At 43.0% G+C, this 17,176-nt stretch overlaps 1 protein-coding gene across 1 annotated transcript in view; it reads left to right on the plus strand.

Moving 5' to 3' along the window:
* SH3BP5 (SH3 domain binding protein 5) overlaps positions 1-17,176 on the plus strand; it is a 51,403-nt gene that overhangs the window by 22,035 nt on the left and 12,192 nt on the right. Inside the window, exon 4 of the mRNA XM_071429495.1 lies at positions 9,403-9,567. Within this exon, the coding sequence (XP_071285596.1) occupies positions 9,403-9,567 (165 nt within the window). The remainder of the gene's footprint in view (positions 1-9,402; positions 9,568-17,176) is intronic.

Here is a 17,176-nt window from a genome sequence, read left to right on the forward strand (position 1 = left end):
GGTCAGGGTGATATCCTGTCTACCTGTTTTGTGTGATAATTGCTCAGGGATGTCTGCTGAAGGCAGCACAAGTCTTGCAACTTCAGGGAATTTTTTCAGCCAACCAAGTATTTCTTGTGTACAGTGGTCTAAATAGGTGGGAGTTTATTTTGGAGTGATAAATGCTCATGCTGACGTCTGCTGCCAAAACAGATGTGATATGGATGATGGTTATTGCCTTCTGGATGTGTTTTGGTATGACTTCTAGTAAAACAGTATGAACTTTGCAGCTTTTGTCTGTTCTTGCTGGAAAAAAATATCTGAAGACTCTAATTTCTGTATTAGGTAATTAGCATGTGGGAATGGCTCTGCATTGACTGAGTTTCTATAAGAAATACATCTCAATTGCAGCAAACAAAAAGTTGTACTATTCAACAAGAAATTTCGCTGCCAGGATGTGGGAGAAATGTCCACCTCTTTTAGCTGTGTCTGGTTGTTTGGTTTCTGTTTTGTTGTTGTTGTTTGGTTTGTCTTGGTAGGTTCTTTTAATTTGGTGAAGCTAATGGCTTGTTCTCAAAGGAGGATTTTATTGCTGTGAAGTATAATTGACATAGTCCCTATTCCTGCTGCTGCCTAGACTATTTCCTTCGAGGAATGGACTGAGCCCTTCATTAGTCCAGGACACCGCCTGCAACATTTTTGGTTAAGTGTAGCAGGTGTTATTCACCTGTGCTGTGGAGTTGTGTAATTTGACTAGGAAAAATGTTGAAGGGTCAATAGTTATCTCCAACATGTCCCTTAGGAGGATGACAGTCTAAAAAGTATCTGTGAGCGTGCAAAGGCGGACAAGGTCAGCCTAGAACTTTCTTCCAGAGTGTGTTCCTGGTATTGAGGACAGGCTGTGGGTGTGGGGCTTTCTGGGAACTGGGAGAACATGTCCAGAACAGCCCATCAGCCAGGTGAAACTCCTACCCACATGCCTTGTCTGTGCTTATGCCAGTATGAATGCACAAGATGTGCTTTCAGAACCAGGCTGCCAATCCCTTGCCAGCAGCCTGGAAACTTCTACTTAAGAACATTGGCTGCTTTGGTGGTGATTGCATGAGACAAGGAACCAGTGTTTCTCCTGAACATGCCTGTTGCATCTGTGTGTGCTGAATGTTGATTATCTTGGATCATTAAAAAAAGCCACTAATGCAGGCGGTGTCTCTCTTCCAGGGTGTATTCATGGGAGTTGTTCCTTGCTTCTATATTTAATTCCAGCAAAGCAGGCTGCTGCCAGGTGCAGATGAGCATGTAGAGCCTCTGTAAACCTGGAAGCCAGCTGTAAGCCCTAGACTCGCTGACTCACTGCCTAAGCTCTCAGAATGCAGGTGCATGGAGCAGGGAGGATTACCTCAGTGTTTTTCTCTCTTAATAAGATGTTTTACCTTTGAAATAAAAACCTGGACATATTCTATCATCCCCTCTTCCAGAAAGCAACAGCTTAATAATTTCAGCCACAAACAACTGCACAGCTAACAAGCAGATGGCGGTGAATGCCCAAGAAGGCTGTGCCTGGATGGTATTAGACTGAACCATGTGTCATGCTCTGGTGCCACAGACTTGTTAATTAGAGTGAGTAACTCCAAACACACCAGCATCTCTCAACAACCACATGAAAAACAAAGGAGGGGCAGAAGGCTTGGGGTAGTGTCTGCCATGCAATCTCTGCACCCAAGTGAGCATCACCTCCCTGTTCCTGTAAGGCAAGGAGCTACATTGATTAAAACCAGCAAGGAGACCAGCAGGTTTCAGATGACTGACTGCACTGTGGCAGTGATCAGCTCAGAGAGAATATCCTTGCCCTCATTTCTCAAGATCCTGGTTACAACCTAGATGGGAGCTGCCAGAGAACAGAGAAGAGCTGGCAGCTGATTGTTCAGACCAGTTCAGTACTGGCCTTAACAGTGTTTAAGGGAACTGTGTGTTCAGAAATATTCTTTCTCATTTCCTTCCACAGCTCCCAAAGAAGGGAGGTGGGATTCTGCCTTGAGGAGTCCAGCTGTCTGCATGCTGGTGAAGGAAGCAGCTAATGAATGAGCTCTTGGTTGTGCCCTGAACCTTCTGGCTCTTTGAACACACTCATGACCCCATCTTAAAGGAGTTGCACATGCCATCTAACTTTAGCACAGAGCTAGATGTCTCTGGAAGCATGCTTTGTAGGTCTGCTCTTATTTCCTGAGCCTTTTTATAGACTACATAGGAATGTAACACACAACCAGGAGTCAGGTCAGTTCTGCAACAATTTGGCTGTTAGAAGAGAAGGGGTGGATGCATGTGGGGGACCAAAAAGCCCAGCACAAGAATAAAACACCTAATCAAAAGCAGAGACTAAGCTTCACATGGTTTTGGTGTTCCATAGGCATTTCACTAGTTATGCAGCAGGGGAGGAAATGGTTTGTGTTTCACAAAACTCTAGCAAGGCTTGTTTTCACCTTTTCCTCCCCTCTGCCTTCTCCATCCAGTTAAAAATCTTTCAATCTGCTTTTGAAAAAACAAATTCTAACTCATGTTCAATTATATAAAAATTATATTATATAAAATTTATAATAAACTGCTTAAAGAACTAAAGAGGATTTCAGACTCTTGAGAGACTGTATTTTTTGATGTAAACAGTCATCATGATTATATAGCTCAGTCCTTGTAGATGCGTCAAAATGAGGACACACCCATGGCCTTGGATTTTAGAAGTTGTTTAGAAAAGTATAGCTAGAAGGGGTTTCTGGAGTGTTTTTACTACTTTTCAGTTCTGGTTTGGATCAGAGTTTTTAGGTTGTTGAGAGAGGGGAAAGAAAGGTCATGGTCCTTAAAAAAAGCAAACAGAACCCTTACACCCCCCTCCCCCTGAGTTGCACCACTAGTCTGTTTATTCAGGAAAATAAATGCATCTGAGTATCTAGGAGAACATTCAGCATCACTGCAAAGTTTTTGCAGAAATGTTCTTCAGATTTTGAGAAACTAGGAAAAATAATATGGTATTTGATTGAAATAGTGGGTTGTACAGGACCTTTGGAGGTCATCAGATCCCAACTTTCTGCTCAAAGCAGAACTGTCACATTGCTGGATTGCATCAGCCATGGTTTTGCCAAGTCTTGAAGGCTGCCAGAGATGAGGATTTGAAACCTGTCTGTGTAACCTGTCTGCAGGACTGGCAGCCATGGCTCTCTTAGTTTAGCCTAGGACATGGTTTGCATTACTCCCAGTGAGACTGCACCTTCTCAGCTTTCTCAGCCTGACACCTGTTGTAATGTGCAGGTCCTTTTGACAGGGCTGACCATGGGATTGTTCCACCCCAAGTGCAGGAGTCCACAGGTCTCCTTGTAAAGTGTCTCTTGGCCCAGCCAGGTTTCCCAAAGTCCATCTAGGCTGAAGTTCTGCCTTTTCAGCCACCTCCTCTGACTTAGTGTCATTTGCAGATTTGCTGTGGATGGAGCTGTGCCAGTGCCCAGGTTGTTGTTATTTGTTTGGATGTTGAGCATGATGAGCCCTTGTGCTGACATCTGGGCTGCTGCTCTTGTTCCTTCCTGCCAGCTGAATTAAAACAGGTTGAGGAAAACTGAAGCTGAAGTAGCAGCACTCAGTGGCTGGTTACTGTGAGCTGTGCTGTGAGCACTCAGCTGCCTTCACCCCGGGGGCTTCTGAATCTCTGAATCTGCTGCAGGGCTGGGGGAGATGGGGATGCTGTGGTCAGTGAGTGGTGATCCTGCTGTCCCCATTCCTGCCAGAAGCTTGTGCAGAGTGCCCTGGTGCAGTCCCTGCACTCAGAGGGATCCCTGAAGACAGGCAGTGCCACAGCAGCTCTGGTGGGCGATTGATGGAGTAAAGTTCCTGTTTCAAAACATGTTCCCTGTTGTACTTTGCACAGCAAATTAACGTGGGATGTTGATACAAGAAGGAAAGGGGGCCAGAATGAAAACATCTGAAACTTGATTCCTTCTGGAGAGTGGGACTGGAACACAGTTAATCATTATCTATTTGCTAGTAAGCAAGTACATGCTTGCTGGTGGCAATTAAACTATTGTTTTAAAGATTAATGGGTGGGAGAAACATTGGTTTCACAGTAACAAACAAGTGCTTTCTAGAGGAAAGGCCTTGGGCCAGCACGTGGGGTGCTGCTGCCTTGTTCTGACCAGCAGCTGTGTGTTCCCTTCATGTTCCAGCTTATGGTGATTTTATAAACAGAAATTGTTCGTGTCTTTCATTGGCAATAAGTCAGAGATGCTGAAATAAAGTGGATGTCAAGGCCTTGGCAGTGCAGGATGGGACAGATTCACTTGGATAAATAAGAAGCCAATTTCAAAAATATCTGCTCTTTGCTGACTGATGTTTCTAATGGGAAAATTTCTAGTTGTGTTGTGATGTCCTTTTCATTTAATATCAATACTTGAGGTCTGGTCCTCTGATGAGGCTGGCCAAGGGGAGAAATTCTGCATAGGCTTCTCTCCACAAAATGAGCCCTCTACATCTATTTGGAGAAGCCTGGCTGGGCTGTGAGCTGTGTGCAGGTGTGTTCACGTGTCAGGGGCTGAGCAGTGCCTACCAGGGGTACATTAGATGTTGGCTAACCTCAGAGGAATGCTATAGCTGTGTTGTACCATGTTTCAGTGTCAGTGATACTGTGCAGAAACAAAAACAAAAATCAGAGATGAGATGAAATACGAGATGAGATATGTCATAGGTTCAAGATATATATGGGAAGGTGGAGAAAAATCTATTAGCAACTGGGCAAGATCTTGACTACAAAGAGGGTTTGGGTCAATAGAAGCTAATGTAGGCTAATCAGAAAATTGTATTTCATAATTAAAGAGTGCACAGTTTTCTGCTTTGAAAGTGGACAAGCAGATGTCAGTATGTTGCTGGCAGTTCCAGAAGGACTACATTTAAAAAGTGCCTGGTTTTGTTTTCTGTTAGCTTGCCATGGCCTAGTGTTTTTTTAATTTCTAGCTGACAACATAAATCTGTCTGTTGTGCTTGGTTCCCTTCTGTGCAAGGCCCTGGGTAGGCTAAGCAGAGGACTGCCTATGGGGATGCAACTTTTGTCCCCCAAAAGGGATTTGTCAGGACTGAGCATCTTTCAGCAATATATTAATAGCTTGAAGTTATGAATTCTGCCAGTACCCCTTTAATTTTACATAATTTATTTTCTAAGCTGACACATTTTATACCACAGTTCAGGATTTGCTTCTGTGAGTGCTGCTACTGCATGTCACTTCTGGGTCTTTGGGAGCTGCCTGGGAAGTTCAGGGCTGTGCCTGTCAGAGCCAGGGAGATCAGGGACATGGATGAGCTGGTGAGGGGAGGTCACATGTGCAGAACAGCACAGGGTGGAGAGCGGTGTAAAGAGAGCTCTTGGCCATGAGGAGGGGGCTGAGTGGACAGAGCAGCATTTCTGCATGTGCTGCTGGCTGTAGGGAAGGGATTTACTGTCATGGGAGATGCGTTTGTAGCTGCTTGCTTGTAGAAGACTGAGTTGCAGAGGAGGCACAAACACAGTGGCAGGAAGAGCTGATGCTCTGTGTGGACAGTGTGTGCCAGATGTGCTGTGACAGTGGGATTCTCCTCAGCTTCATTCTCTGTGGTTGACTAATTGTGTTTCTTTAGGACTCCCATTTTATATTTTCCAGTCATGCAGGGAGTGTCTGCAGTGGTGAAGGCACTCAGTTGAGTTTCCTGGCAGAAAGCACTGATCATGAACGACAAGGAGCACTGTCACCCTGGCAGTGGGAGCTGGGGCACGGGTACCCCAGTTCCCAAGGTGTCAGGGCTTGCTCATTTTCAAAAAGAGGCTTCAGTGGACTGGCTCTTCTGACTATAATGAAAGAAATCCTCACTTCTGTATTGGGTAGACTCCATCAAACACCAGTGATATGGATGACAGGCAGAAAGTTGACATCCTGCTTGCCTCCAACCTCCCTCAGCAATTTTTGTCCTCATCCCTAGTACATTTTCTCTCATTCTACCCCAAGGCTAAGCCTCTCTCAACTCAAACACGAGTTTGTGATGAAAGACAACCTAGTTTTCAGCCGTTCATTTGAATTTTGGATTTTAGTCTTGAGAGAAACAGCCACTGTCTAAAGTGGTGAAGGTTATGTGCAGCACAAGGAGGCTGGATGGAGAGGTGAGCTCCTGCTGGTTTCTCTGTGGTTTTCAAAGCACATGAAGAACATGGCTACTCTCTTTTCCATCAAATGGAATGACCCGAAGGCTTAGGACTGAGAGCAACCTGTTGGTGATGGTGCAGAACAACTTGTATGTGCTGGAGGCAGTTTTAAATGAGGGCTAATTATTGGGTAACTGTACTAGAAGACAAAAGAAAGTGTTGGAGTATTCTTCTTCACATTGGCAAAGCCACAAACCTTTTGATGTTTTCCTAATGACAAATGTATCATTCTTTACCTGAGCATTTGTTTTGGTTTTTTTTCTTTCTCAGACTTTCAATAAGCTGCTTAAAGTAAAGACTGTAGACTGACTTCAGATAACTGTTGGAGCTAAATTGCTATTTGGACTAACTATGTTAGTCCAACAGTCCAACTAACCATAGTTAGTCCAACTATGTTAGCCTAACAGTGTTTCCAAATTGCCAGTGCAGAGCAGTGTTCAACAAATGCAGCTGGGAGGGAGTGTTTAGGTGTGATTTTGTTTCAGTTTTCCATTTACCCACACAGATAGAGGGCATGAATCTGAATGGATTATGGGCCTAGAGTTGTGGGCTTGCCTGTTAACAGCTCCAGCTGTCACTGTCCTACAGGTCCAGGTGCAAGCAGAAATCTAACTAAATTGTAAATTTGGCTTCTGGGTTTTTTATCATAAAGACAGTTTTCCTTTTTTAGAGTCAATTGGCCATTAAGGCCTTCATCAGAAGGGCTGCTAGTACTGCAAGCTACCACTAAGTGTTGTTTTCCATGAGGATTAAGTATCTCAGCTCCTAATGCTCTGCAGGCTTTTTGCTGGCTCAGATGTCTTGATCCCTGACCCAGGTATGTGTGCCAACAGAAACTTCCAAGTGCTGATGCATTATGGTGAGAAAACTGCACTTCTGTGCTTGCATTGCCACTGGGATCTGGCTGTACTGAGTTTCCAAAGCAGTTGCTCTCTGAGGAGGTTCTGGCTGTGCTTGGAATGGGTCTCCAGTCTGGTTTTGTGTGTTTGTAACTCATTTCTCACATGGGCAGGCCTGCTCATGCAGCAGAAGCTTCACAGCCTTATTGCTGGAAGCTGCTGGGGCCTGGCTCCCTCTCGTAGAGTCTTCCATGAAAATTGGTCTTGCTCTTCCTCCAGGCATCCTCAGCATTGTTCTGCAGTACTTGGTGCAGGCTCTCACTGGAGCCTTGCATTTTATTTCCTGTCTTAAACCATCTCAAACTACTTCTATGGAAACTTTCCTTTATTTGTATTTGATTTCTTTACTAGCATAGGTCAAATTTACTGGATGGAAAAAAAAAGTTGTGAGATTTTAGAAAATATAGTAGGTATTTTGGGGACTAAATTCAGACTTTTGGCTGTATTCAGGCTTTTTGATGTATTCTTTGTTGGAAGCCCAGGTTGAGCCTTGTTTAAATATCCTCAGATGGCTTTTTTGTATTGGTGAATTTTTATGCTTGCTGGGTATCATGTTTTAGGTAAGTTAGTGGCTAAATAAAAATATTCTATAGTCAGGCTTATTCTGAATTTATAAAATGTATTAATATATTTGAAGCAGGCAGCTGATGACTGGGGTGATGGGGAGGTGTAACATGGGGTTTTTTTCAGAAAGGAGAAGAGATAAAGAGATAACCAGGATGCTGTGCATGCACTAACCTTGGCCCAAAGGATCTGTGCTGCCTTGGAATGTGCAGTTCTGCATGGAAATTAACACTTTTAGTGCCCTGGCTCTTCACAGATGCTGTAGGCAAGGTGATATGGTGTAAACTGGCTGGAAAACAACAAAGGGCATGGTTAGATGAACTTCTCTGTGGAAAACATCACCAGCCACTTCAGAAGGAAATGCATCAGGGACCTTGGTTGGAAGGAAATTACTGCTCTGATTGTGATGATTTTGATTTCCCTCTCCAGCTAGTAAGTGAAGGACCTCTGACACATAATTCCTATTTTTGCATGGTTACCTTGGGGTGAAGTACTTCCATGTGAGAGAGGAAAGGAAGTAAGAAGAGCTTGCTGCTATTTCAGGACATGGAGAGGGAAACTTAGTAGTGCACTTTATTTCCTTTTGAGACTTGTGTTTAAATTAGGAGTCATCTCCTCTGCCATGGGGCAGGGAGGGAGGGCTTTTTCCATTACCTTTACAAATAACTGTGGTGTCTCAAGTGTGGAGGTATTTGCAACTGGTATTGAGAGGGTGTAGCCAGCTGTTTGCTGAAGAAATACACTGTTGTTCAACTTATTTTATATCAGGAATTTTTAGCCACTTCCCAAATGACCACCATTTCTTCAAGCTAAAACCTCCTCCTTTATTCATAAGACTTTGACATACAGAATACTACACTGAGGAAGATAAAGTCCTTTCTCATGTTTGATTGTCAGACTCCTTCTGTGTATATCATGATACCTAACGTTTTATTCATTATTTTGTTCTGTCAGCCATGTCTGGTCAAAGACATTTTTCATAGGTATGTACTGCGTAATTCCAGTTTATTTTTGAAAAATCATTGAAGTGTAAATGAAAACTCTCTTCACAGTGCTGAATGTTCAGTTGATTGTGTGTGAAGCTTACATTGGAAGGGTTGCATTTCTGAGCAAAACAGCTCAAAAATATTCATTTAAATAAAAATCTGTGAAATACCTAATGTAGAAAAATCAGGTAAAGATTTTTTTTTTAAATTCCCTTGGTTATTCTTGTGTCTGTGTGCTGGGGACTTACTGTACCAGTTGTGTACCAGAGATAGCAAAGTAAAAAAACACCCAAAGAATTAAGCAATCACCATCTCAGAGAACTTGTTTATTCTTTATAGCATGCTAATAATTCCAAAATATTTCCTCAGCATGATTAATGGCGTATCAGATAAAAATCCACCCTGACTAAACTCAGGGAGTGCCGTTCTCAGTGTATTCTTGCCATGCCACTAGTTTGCTATTTCACTTTCTTTTGGTTTGCTCATCAGTGATTAAACCTGCATCATTTGGTATTATCTCTCAGCCAGGTGCTTATTTGTAGGCCATCAGCTACAAATTGAACTTCTTGGCAAATGACCTCTTCGGGTGGGAACTGCTGCTTTGGCAGGACTTACTGCAGTGAGAAATCTGTCATTTCAAATAAAAGTTTGGGAAACAGTGACGCCGGTGTGGCTCTTCATAAAAGTCTTGGGATTTGTGTCACAGATCTTCTAAATGTGACTGTGAGGGTTCCTTTGTCTCTAATCCCAGACTTTTTTTTTGCCCCTTTAGGCTCAGCTGGAGGCTCAGAGGGCGACTCAGGACTTCCAGAGGGCCACGGAAGTGCTGCGTGCTGCCAAAGAGACCATTTCCCTTGCAGAGCAGAGGCTGCTGGAGGATGACAAGCGCCAGTTTGACTCTGCCTGGCAGGAGATGCTCAACCACGCTACTCAGAGGGTAACACCAACTTGCCCCAGCACCTGCCTTTTCCATACTTTGTGTTCCCCTGTGGTGTATGAGGCCCAGTTTCTGAAAGACCAGATTTTCCTTTTGGTCCAGATACATGAGAGGTAGGAAATGAAGCCATGGAAATGGTGAAGCCTAAGCCTGAGTGGTCTGGGCCTTGGCTGCTTCTGGGACAATTCTAGTTCTCTGCCTGGTGGTGCTGGAGTAGTGGAGTAGCTCTCTACAGAAAATAAAAAAAAAAGCTATTACCATCTATTTTACAGGGATAAACAATGTCTTAAGGCATGTCTGCATTTGAAGTTGTGCCAGAATAATTGCATGGGGATGCCTGTTCCTGAATGTGTGTTATGGGAGTGTTTACCCTGGCAAAACAGGGACATGTTCCAGTTTTAGTATAACCTGTTCTTTGTATGGACTACATTGAACAAGTCACTTTGCTTCAGAAATGTGTGTTTGAATGTGGAATTACTCAAAATCGTGTGTTGCATTTTAAGCTTGCATGCTGCTTTATCCTGAATTAACTTTGGAATTTAGACAAGGTCCTACCTCCTTTGTAAAGTCTTCTTAAACCTACAGAAGAGATGCACTAACAAAGAAAGACAGTATTCTTTCTAGCAGATGTCAGGAAGAATTTTCCTGTCATTTGTCTTCTCGCTGTTAAAAGAAACCTTTCTGCCTTTTTTTTTTTTTACATAAAAGAACCAAAAATCCAAGTTAAAAACCTTTGTTCTACATATACTTAATATGCCAGTAAAGCTGAACTTGCTATTCCAAACATGCTATCATGCCATACAATGCTCATATTGTCTTGCAGCCCTCAGTGCAACAGTTGCTCTGTTCTGTTGCAGAAGCGTCTCAGTCATAAAAAAGCCTCTATTTCAGAGTGAATTTTAAAATCCAGCTGCCTGATGAAGAAACAGGGAAGAGAAAGGATGTTGCCTGTGTGTAGGGGGAGAGATAGAAAACCTGGTATATATTAATGAGAAAATGAACTCCAGGGTACTGTTTGTGTTACTGTCCCTGTTATAATTTGGTGTTTGCAGATGTGGTGACCTCTGTGTTTATGAGGGGAGCCCCACCTTTGCAGTGTGTGTGTGCCAGCTGTCATTTTTCCTGGCTGTAATCCCTGCTCCATGCGAACAAAGTCCAGAAATAGATAATTTTTGATTCTCAGAATTGATAGATGAGAAAACCAGAAGTGTCTAAGGAGTTGCTTAGAGCTCCTGACTGCTAAACTGCTGAGTTTTGGTGGACAGTGACAGCAATCACATCTGCCACCTACCTCTCTCTAGCTGGCAGAGCAAAATCTTGTGTTGGGGTGGGTGACAAAAGAAACAATGGCAACTTGAGAGTACAAATGAATTCTTCTTTTCCTTGGATATTTCAAAGGCATCCTTGTGTCCATCTACAACCCTTGATCGTTCCCTGACAGCGTGTGAGAGGTGTGCACCTGAGATGAGCAAACCCAGTGATTCAGAGCAGCAGCTGGCAGTGTTTGGTGGAGTCCTGCTGGTGGTGTTGATAGGTGCTGTCAGTGATTTTAGGACAGCTGCTTGTTGGGGGGCTGGTTCAAGCCATAATGCCTCTGAGTTGTTAGAGCTGAACAGTAAATGGGGTGCTTAGGTGTACTCACTGCAGCTGTAAAATCTCCTGGGCACTGAGTGGACTGTGTAGAGCAGCTGAGGGCTCCATGAATGGAAAACTTGGAAAGCAACAATTCCCAGTGCTTAAAATAGTCTGGGCAAGCTCAGTTCCCAGAAAGCACCCATCTGCACCTTTGCATGGTGCAGCAGGTTTTGGGAGAGTTCCGTGGAAGTTTGTCTTGTGATTTTCACTGGCTGTGGTGGAGGTCTTAAGGCTGAGGCCAGAGCCAAGAAGGGTGAAAATGCTCTTGGAAGTCCTGACTGAGCACACCCAGCATTAGTTTGTTTGGAGTGCTTGACTGAGTTTTGTGTCTTCTCTAAGAGTGGGGTGAAAGCTTCCCTTGGCTTCAGTGCATGCAATTAATGAAGTGCTCAGTGTTCAGTGAGGCAAACAGAATGATTGGGATCTCGGGGAGGAGGAAACATTGGCATTGCCTACCAAGCTATGGGTGAAAAGAGGTTAGAGAATGAAATCTTTTAGAACAAAAGTTCTCCTTGACTGCCACAGTGTTGCTGACAACTCAGATCATTAACTATGAATTACATTAGAAATCACTCATGGAAAAAACTGTTTCTGTGGGTGAAGGCTGAGAATGTCTATTAAGAAATAGACATCTTCTACTGGCACATATAAAATTGTTCTTGGAGAAAACTTTTGCACTCTGGTTATTTGGATTTTCTAGCTTTTTTTTTTGCATGCATTTATAGATGACAGTTGTAGTGGGCAGAGAATAATCTTGCTCCAGGCCTTTTACAGCAAGGACTCAAGTGCAGAAGAGCACCTCTGAGCTAAATGTTAGAAGTGGGCTACTGATTCATTTGTTTCTCTTCTGACAGAAATGTCAGGCCAGAGTCAAGTGTTTTTATTTGCTGTTCTTAGGCTGAGAGAGCAGGCTTTACTGAATGAATCTGAAACTTGGAACCAAACCTGAGCCCTGTAGCTGCTTGGTAGCTGACAAACACTGTAAACAGAAAGCATAAAGAAAAAGGGTAGGCAAGAGAACAAACGAGAAACTGATTTTTTACACAGCTATGTGTGAAAATGTTGCCAGGTTACTTTTGCACTTGACCTGATGGATATAGACAAAGACTGGGGTTCCAGGGTACCAAATAGGAAATGCTGTTTCCAGACCCTCACTGGGAGGAAATAGAGATAAGGGTTGTATGTTGTAATTGCTTTTTGATGTCTTGATAGTCTGAAAAGCTATTAACACTATTTTTAATGTAACAAGCTATTGGGCTTCTGCAAACAAGATTTTTGTAGCCACTGATCTAGAAAATCTTACAGTTCAACTGTTGCAAAATGGGACAGTTACTGTAATATTGTTTTTCCTGGGTGAGCTGGGAGCATAATGTGTGGAAAATCTTTCTATTCATGGAACAGGCAGAACCAGCATGAACATGTACATGGAGTATAGGCTATCACTCAGAAATTTCTTTGCACCTCACAGTTTGAGCTATGTTTCCAAAGGAGGCTGGGAGCATAAATAGGAGCTGGATTCCTGCCTACCTGCCTGTGAAGATGCAACTAATCCCTGCAAATGTCTGTGCTTGAGCTAAGTGTTCACCACAGAGAAGCACTGGACTGTGGTGCAATCCTGCAAGTCAGGAGGCTGCTTTGCCCACTTCTACTCTTAACTTGATTTGTATTTTGGGGTAAAGGCCTGTGGGTTTTTTTCCTAAATGTCCATTTTTCCAGGGATCTGAGAAGTGTAATGACACTTAGATTGGAATTTAGCTCATGGTGTCATGTCTGGAACCTGGCTGTGTATCACCATTACTTGCCAAATTTCCATTATGATGAAAGGTGATCTGCTCAGTAAGTGGTGTCTGGAGAGCAATTCGTGCGGCCAGAGGGGCAAGTTCATTAAAAGATAAATTCTCTGTTGATTATAATGGAAATGTAGACAGGCTTGATGAGCTCTTAAGCTGCCTGGGGAGGAAGAGTACTGTTCACTCTTAGCCATTGGCTTACCAGGATTTTGGTAACTGCAGTGTCTCTTTAAAATTTGGAGGTGATGTTTTTGCTAGTGGTACCAGCCTGTTTGTACCTTGAGTTGTAATGCTGCAGTTTGGGGTGCAGAGAGCTGGTCTATGAGAGAGAGTCCTGTGACAGGACCAAAGGATATTGAATTTTGGAGGGATGGAGGAAAAAGATCTTCACATTTATGCTTCTATTGAAAATAATTCATAAAGATGTACAAAAAGATAGTATTGACAGATGTGTTACATCTAGTTTGACACAAGCTGGAGCAGAAAGGAAGACGCTTCATGAATTTCAAGAGAAATTGCTAATTTCTAATTGCTGATGCAATCTGCAGTCTTAAAAAGGTTCTGCTTTTACAGTCTTTCCTGAGATATGTTGAGTTCATAAATTCTGGCAGGGAGAAGAAATGTTTTGGCTCTTGATCATGAGACATTTTAAAAAGGAGAGGATGAGGGGAGAGTAAAGAGGGAGGAGGCATGCTCCCTCTTGGATTAATTTGGCTTGTGAAGCTCCCTTTGATATTACACAGTGAAGTACCATCTGTCAGTGTAAAATGTGTGGGTGCTTTCGTGATGTAGAGAGGAGAGAGACTTCCTGCAGCTAGAAGAACTTAGAGGAAAAAAGGGGAGAAGAAAAGTCTATGAAAAAAACAACAAACCACATCTTTCCTTGTCCTGATCTCTCTGTCACTTTATCCTGCAAATGCAGTGATTTTTGTGATCCCTTGTGTGGTTGATTCTCTCCTCCTGGTTTACTGATACTGCATTGTCTCTTTCGTCTCTTATTTTTAATTCTTCCCCTAGAAGAACAATCAATTTAATGTTTTGTGAAAGAAGCAGTCCTTCAGAGTAATTCTCTGGCTTAGATGGTCAGCTTTGCTCAGCTCCACTGATAAAATTGTTCTTTTGCATCTGTTATTATTACTGAAATTTTGCCTGGAGTCCATTTTTACTTCTGATTATGGAAACATTTTGGGTGGAACAAAGCTACTTGTACAGACTTATTGATGGTAAATACATACTCTACACTGACCCTCCTTTTCCAGACGAGGTTTCCAGGGTAGGAAATAGAGGGTAGGGGAGGAGAGAAGAGGAATTGATCAATCCCTGTGTTGGGGGTTTTTGCCTGCATTGTTTCCCATTACTTGTATCTTATAGCCTGTGCTGCCTGTGAGAGTGACTTCTGCCTGGGGTAGGTGATCCAGTAGTTGGGGACAGGCAAGGGCTACAGGAATGTCTGGTGGTTGTGTGGGTATTATCCTGGAAGTTCATCCATCCTGGTGTTTCTGTCCAAGACTATGTCCCCTGCTGACCTCAAGGGTGAGCTGAAAGGCAGGTACAATGTCAGGAGGTGAGATGTGTCTTGAGCAGCCTTTGTTTGAAGGAGGTGTCATCCTCACTTATTTTTCTGCCTTTTTCTAAATGATGCTGCTGCATCTGTGATGGCTTAAGAGCATCTACAAGGCAAGGTGGGTGGTAGAAGCACTTGGGTTAGACAAACCAGCTTATTTGGCAACTGTGACTGAGAGCTTGTTTAGAAGTCCATATGACACTGCAATTTTTTCACCAAATGTATTATTAGCTCTAATAAAAAGGCTAGTGTAGAAAAGAAGTACTATCTGTCTTTTTCTAAGCCTTCTGAAGGAGGTGAGGAGTTAGGCTAGCTGGTCTTACATTGAACTTCCCAGCTGCAGAGGTGGCAGCATCATTTGCAGTTTGTTTCTGTCTGCCAGCCCTGATGGACACTTCTCCATTTAAAGGCTGTTTGGAAGGGAAGATAATCTCTCTTGCTTCTTCTTGTTTGAATGAAGTGCTTAAATGCATTTTGGCAGGTGATGGATCTCTGCAGAGGCACCTTACAATCCCCCAGATAATATCCTGGCACCTTACAATCCCCCAGGTCATATCCTCAGCCTCAGGCATGCACGTTGAGCTGCTGTCCCAGGAAAAGGGGACAGGCAGTCTCTGCAGACTTGGGTGGATAACGTGAGCAGGAGAACAGAATTCCCACAGGAAAACACGGCTGTAGGGGGAGAGAGAGATTTTGTTACATCACTGATTTCTCAAAAGCATGAAGTATATAGCCTTTTTTTTCTCCTTTCTTTCTGAGCAAGATAATGAATGTGGGTATATATGGCTGGTAGCAAATTCCACGTTTTGTCAGATGTTTTGAGGCGTTTGCAATGTGTCATCCTCAAATTCCAGTTCTGCAGGGTTCAGCATTTCTGTGATGTTTGATATGAGACATTTGAAAAATCAGCACAGTACTGGACACCTAACCTGCTTTATGACTCTGGTGTTGGTCATACTTATCATGTGATTTATCTCAGATATCAAAGTTTATGCTAATTTTGCCCTAAGAATGGATGAGAGGGACTGACACGTAACTGAGCATTGGCAAATTCCAGTTGTTCCATTATTTTGTAGCTTGCAGCGTTTTTAAATTGCAGTTTCCTTGCCACACTAGAAAGAAGATGAGCCACCTTCTGTGCAGTCTTTGGAGACTGCAGTTTGATTTAAGGGACTTCGCCGTTAAAACCAGCCTTGTCTGACATGTTTCACTAAGGCAAGTCTTTGCACCAACTGACTTTAAGACAGCTGTTTGAGATAAGAGGCTGCAGTTTATTTTTCAGGGTGCAGGAGAGAATATGTTATGAGCCTGATAGATTTTTTTTCCCCCCCTTTCTTTGAAAATGGATGCCTTATATATATGAGAAAGTTGAAAGGTGTTTGGATTGAGTATATTATTTTATACCTGATCAGAAGATCCTTTGAAAACCTTTATTTCTCACAGTTTAAAGTTCTCCAGCAATTCCTTTCTTTAATAATGAGTGGTGTGTGCAGATGAGCAAAAAGTGTGGCAGCAAGAGCTCCAAGTTGATGCTGATGGCTTTGGCAGTTTCACTCTTTCATTTAGGCATCAGAAAGGACAAATATGACAGTTTTCCTGAGAGGAACAGTGATCCGAGTGAGTCAGAGTTGGACATCTCTTTTCCTTGTTCAGTTCAGCCTGAGGGTTGGGAGGACTAGCACACCTTAAAAAAAAAAATTAAAGCTTTGTGGGTGAGGTTATTTAAAATCAAGATATTTTGAATATTCTCTCTGCATATATGAGCTCAGATGTAGTCTGGTGGTGGGAGCCAGGAGGAGCAAATTTATGTGAAGTTGTGCAGTAGTTGGTATCACAGCTGAGGCATTTCAAAATCCAGTACTGGGGAGAAGTCCTGCCATTTTTGTGTGAATATCTTTATAGCCGCAAACAGGAAGCTTAAAAAAAACCACCTGCTTTCCCCTCATTGCCACACCAACAAAGAGGTGTCACCACTTTCCTGACTTCAAAAAAATCAGTCCACTCCCTGCCCGGATCTTGACTGCTAGCGCCCCAAATAGAACACATTTTCTGTGTTTTAGATGTAATTTCAGTATTTACCGTAAGCAGTAAAGAGTGCTTACAGTACACCTCTGATGTCTCAAATTTGAACAATAAAATACCCTGGATAAAATTACTGGCAAAGCGTGGCTGTGGGATACCAGCAGTGCAGCTAATGGAGAGACATTTACTTTCCCAATGCTTGTGACAACCCTTTCAGTGAAAAAAATTTCCTAATATCCAATCTAAACCTCCCCTGGAGCAACTTGGAGCCTTTTCCTCTTCCCTGTAGCTTGTTACTGGGAGGAAGAGGCTGATTCTCACCTGGCTACAGCCTCCTTTCAGGAGGTTTTAGAGAGCAATAAGGTCTCCCTGAGCCTCCTTTTCTCCAGGCTGAACACCCCCAGCTCCCTCAGCTGCTCCTTATCAGACTTGTGTTCTAGATATCTTGATACATGAGGATAGGAGGCTGGTCATCAGCATAACTCTCCTTGTCTGCATGGTGGGAGTGTCAGCTCAGGGTTTGAACCTTTGCATTTTCAGTGTTGCAACTGTGATTTCAGGCATGTCAGCTGTTTTTAAGAAAAGAGCCATCTTGGAC

Source organism: Agelaius tricolor, unplaced genomic scaffold, assembly GCF_023055355.1.
Source record: "Agelaius tricolor isolate 1412-34295 unplaced genomic scaffold, bAgeTri1.0.p SCAF_6, whole genome shotgun sequence".
NCBI classification, from domain to species: Eukaryota; Metazoa; Chordata; class Aves; order Passeriformes; family Icteridae; genus Agelaius; species Agelaius tricolor.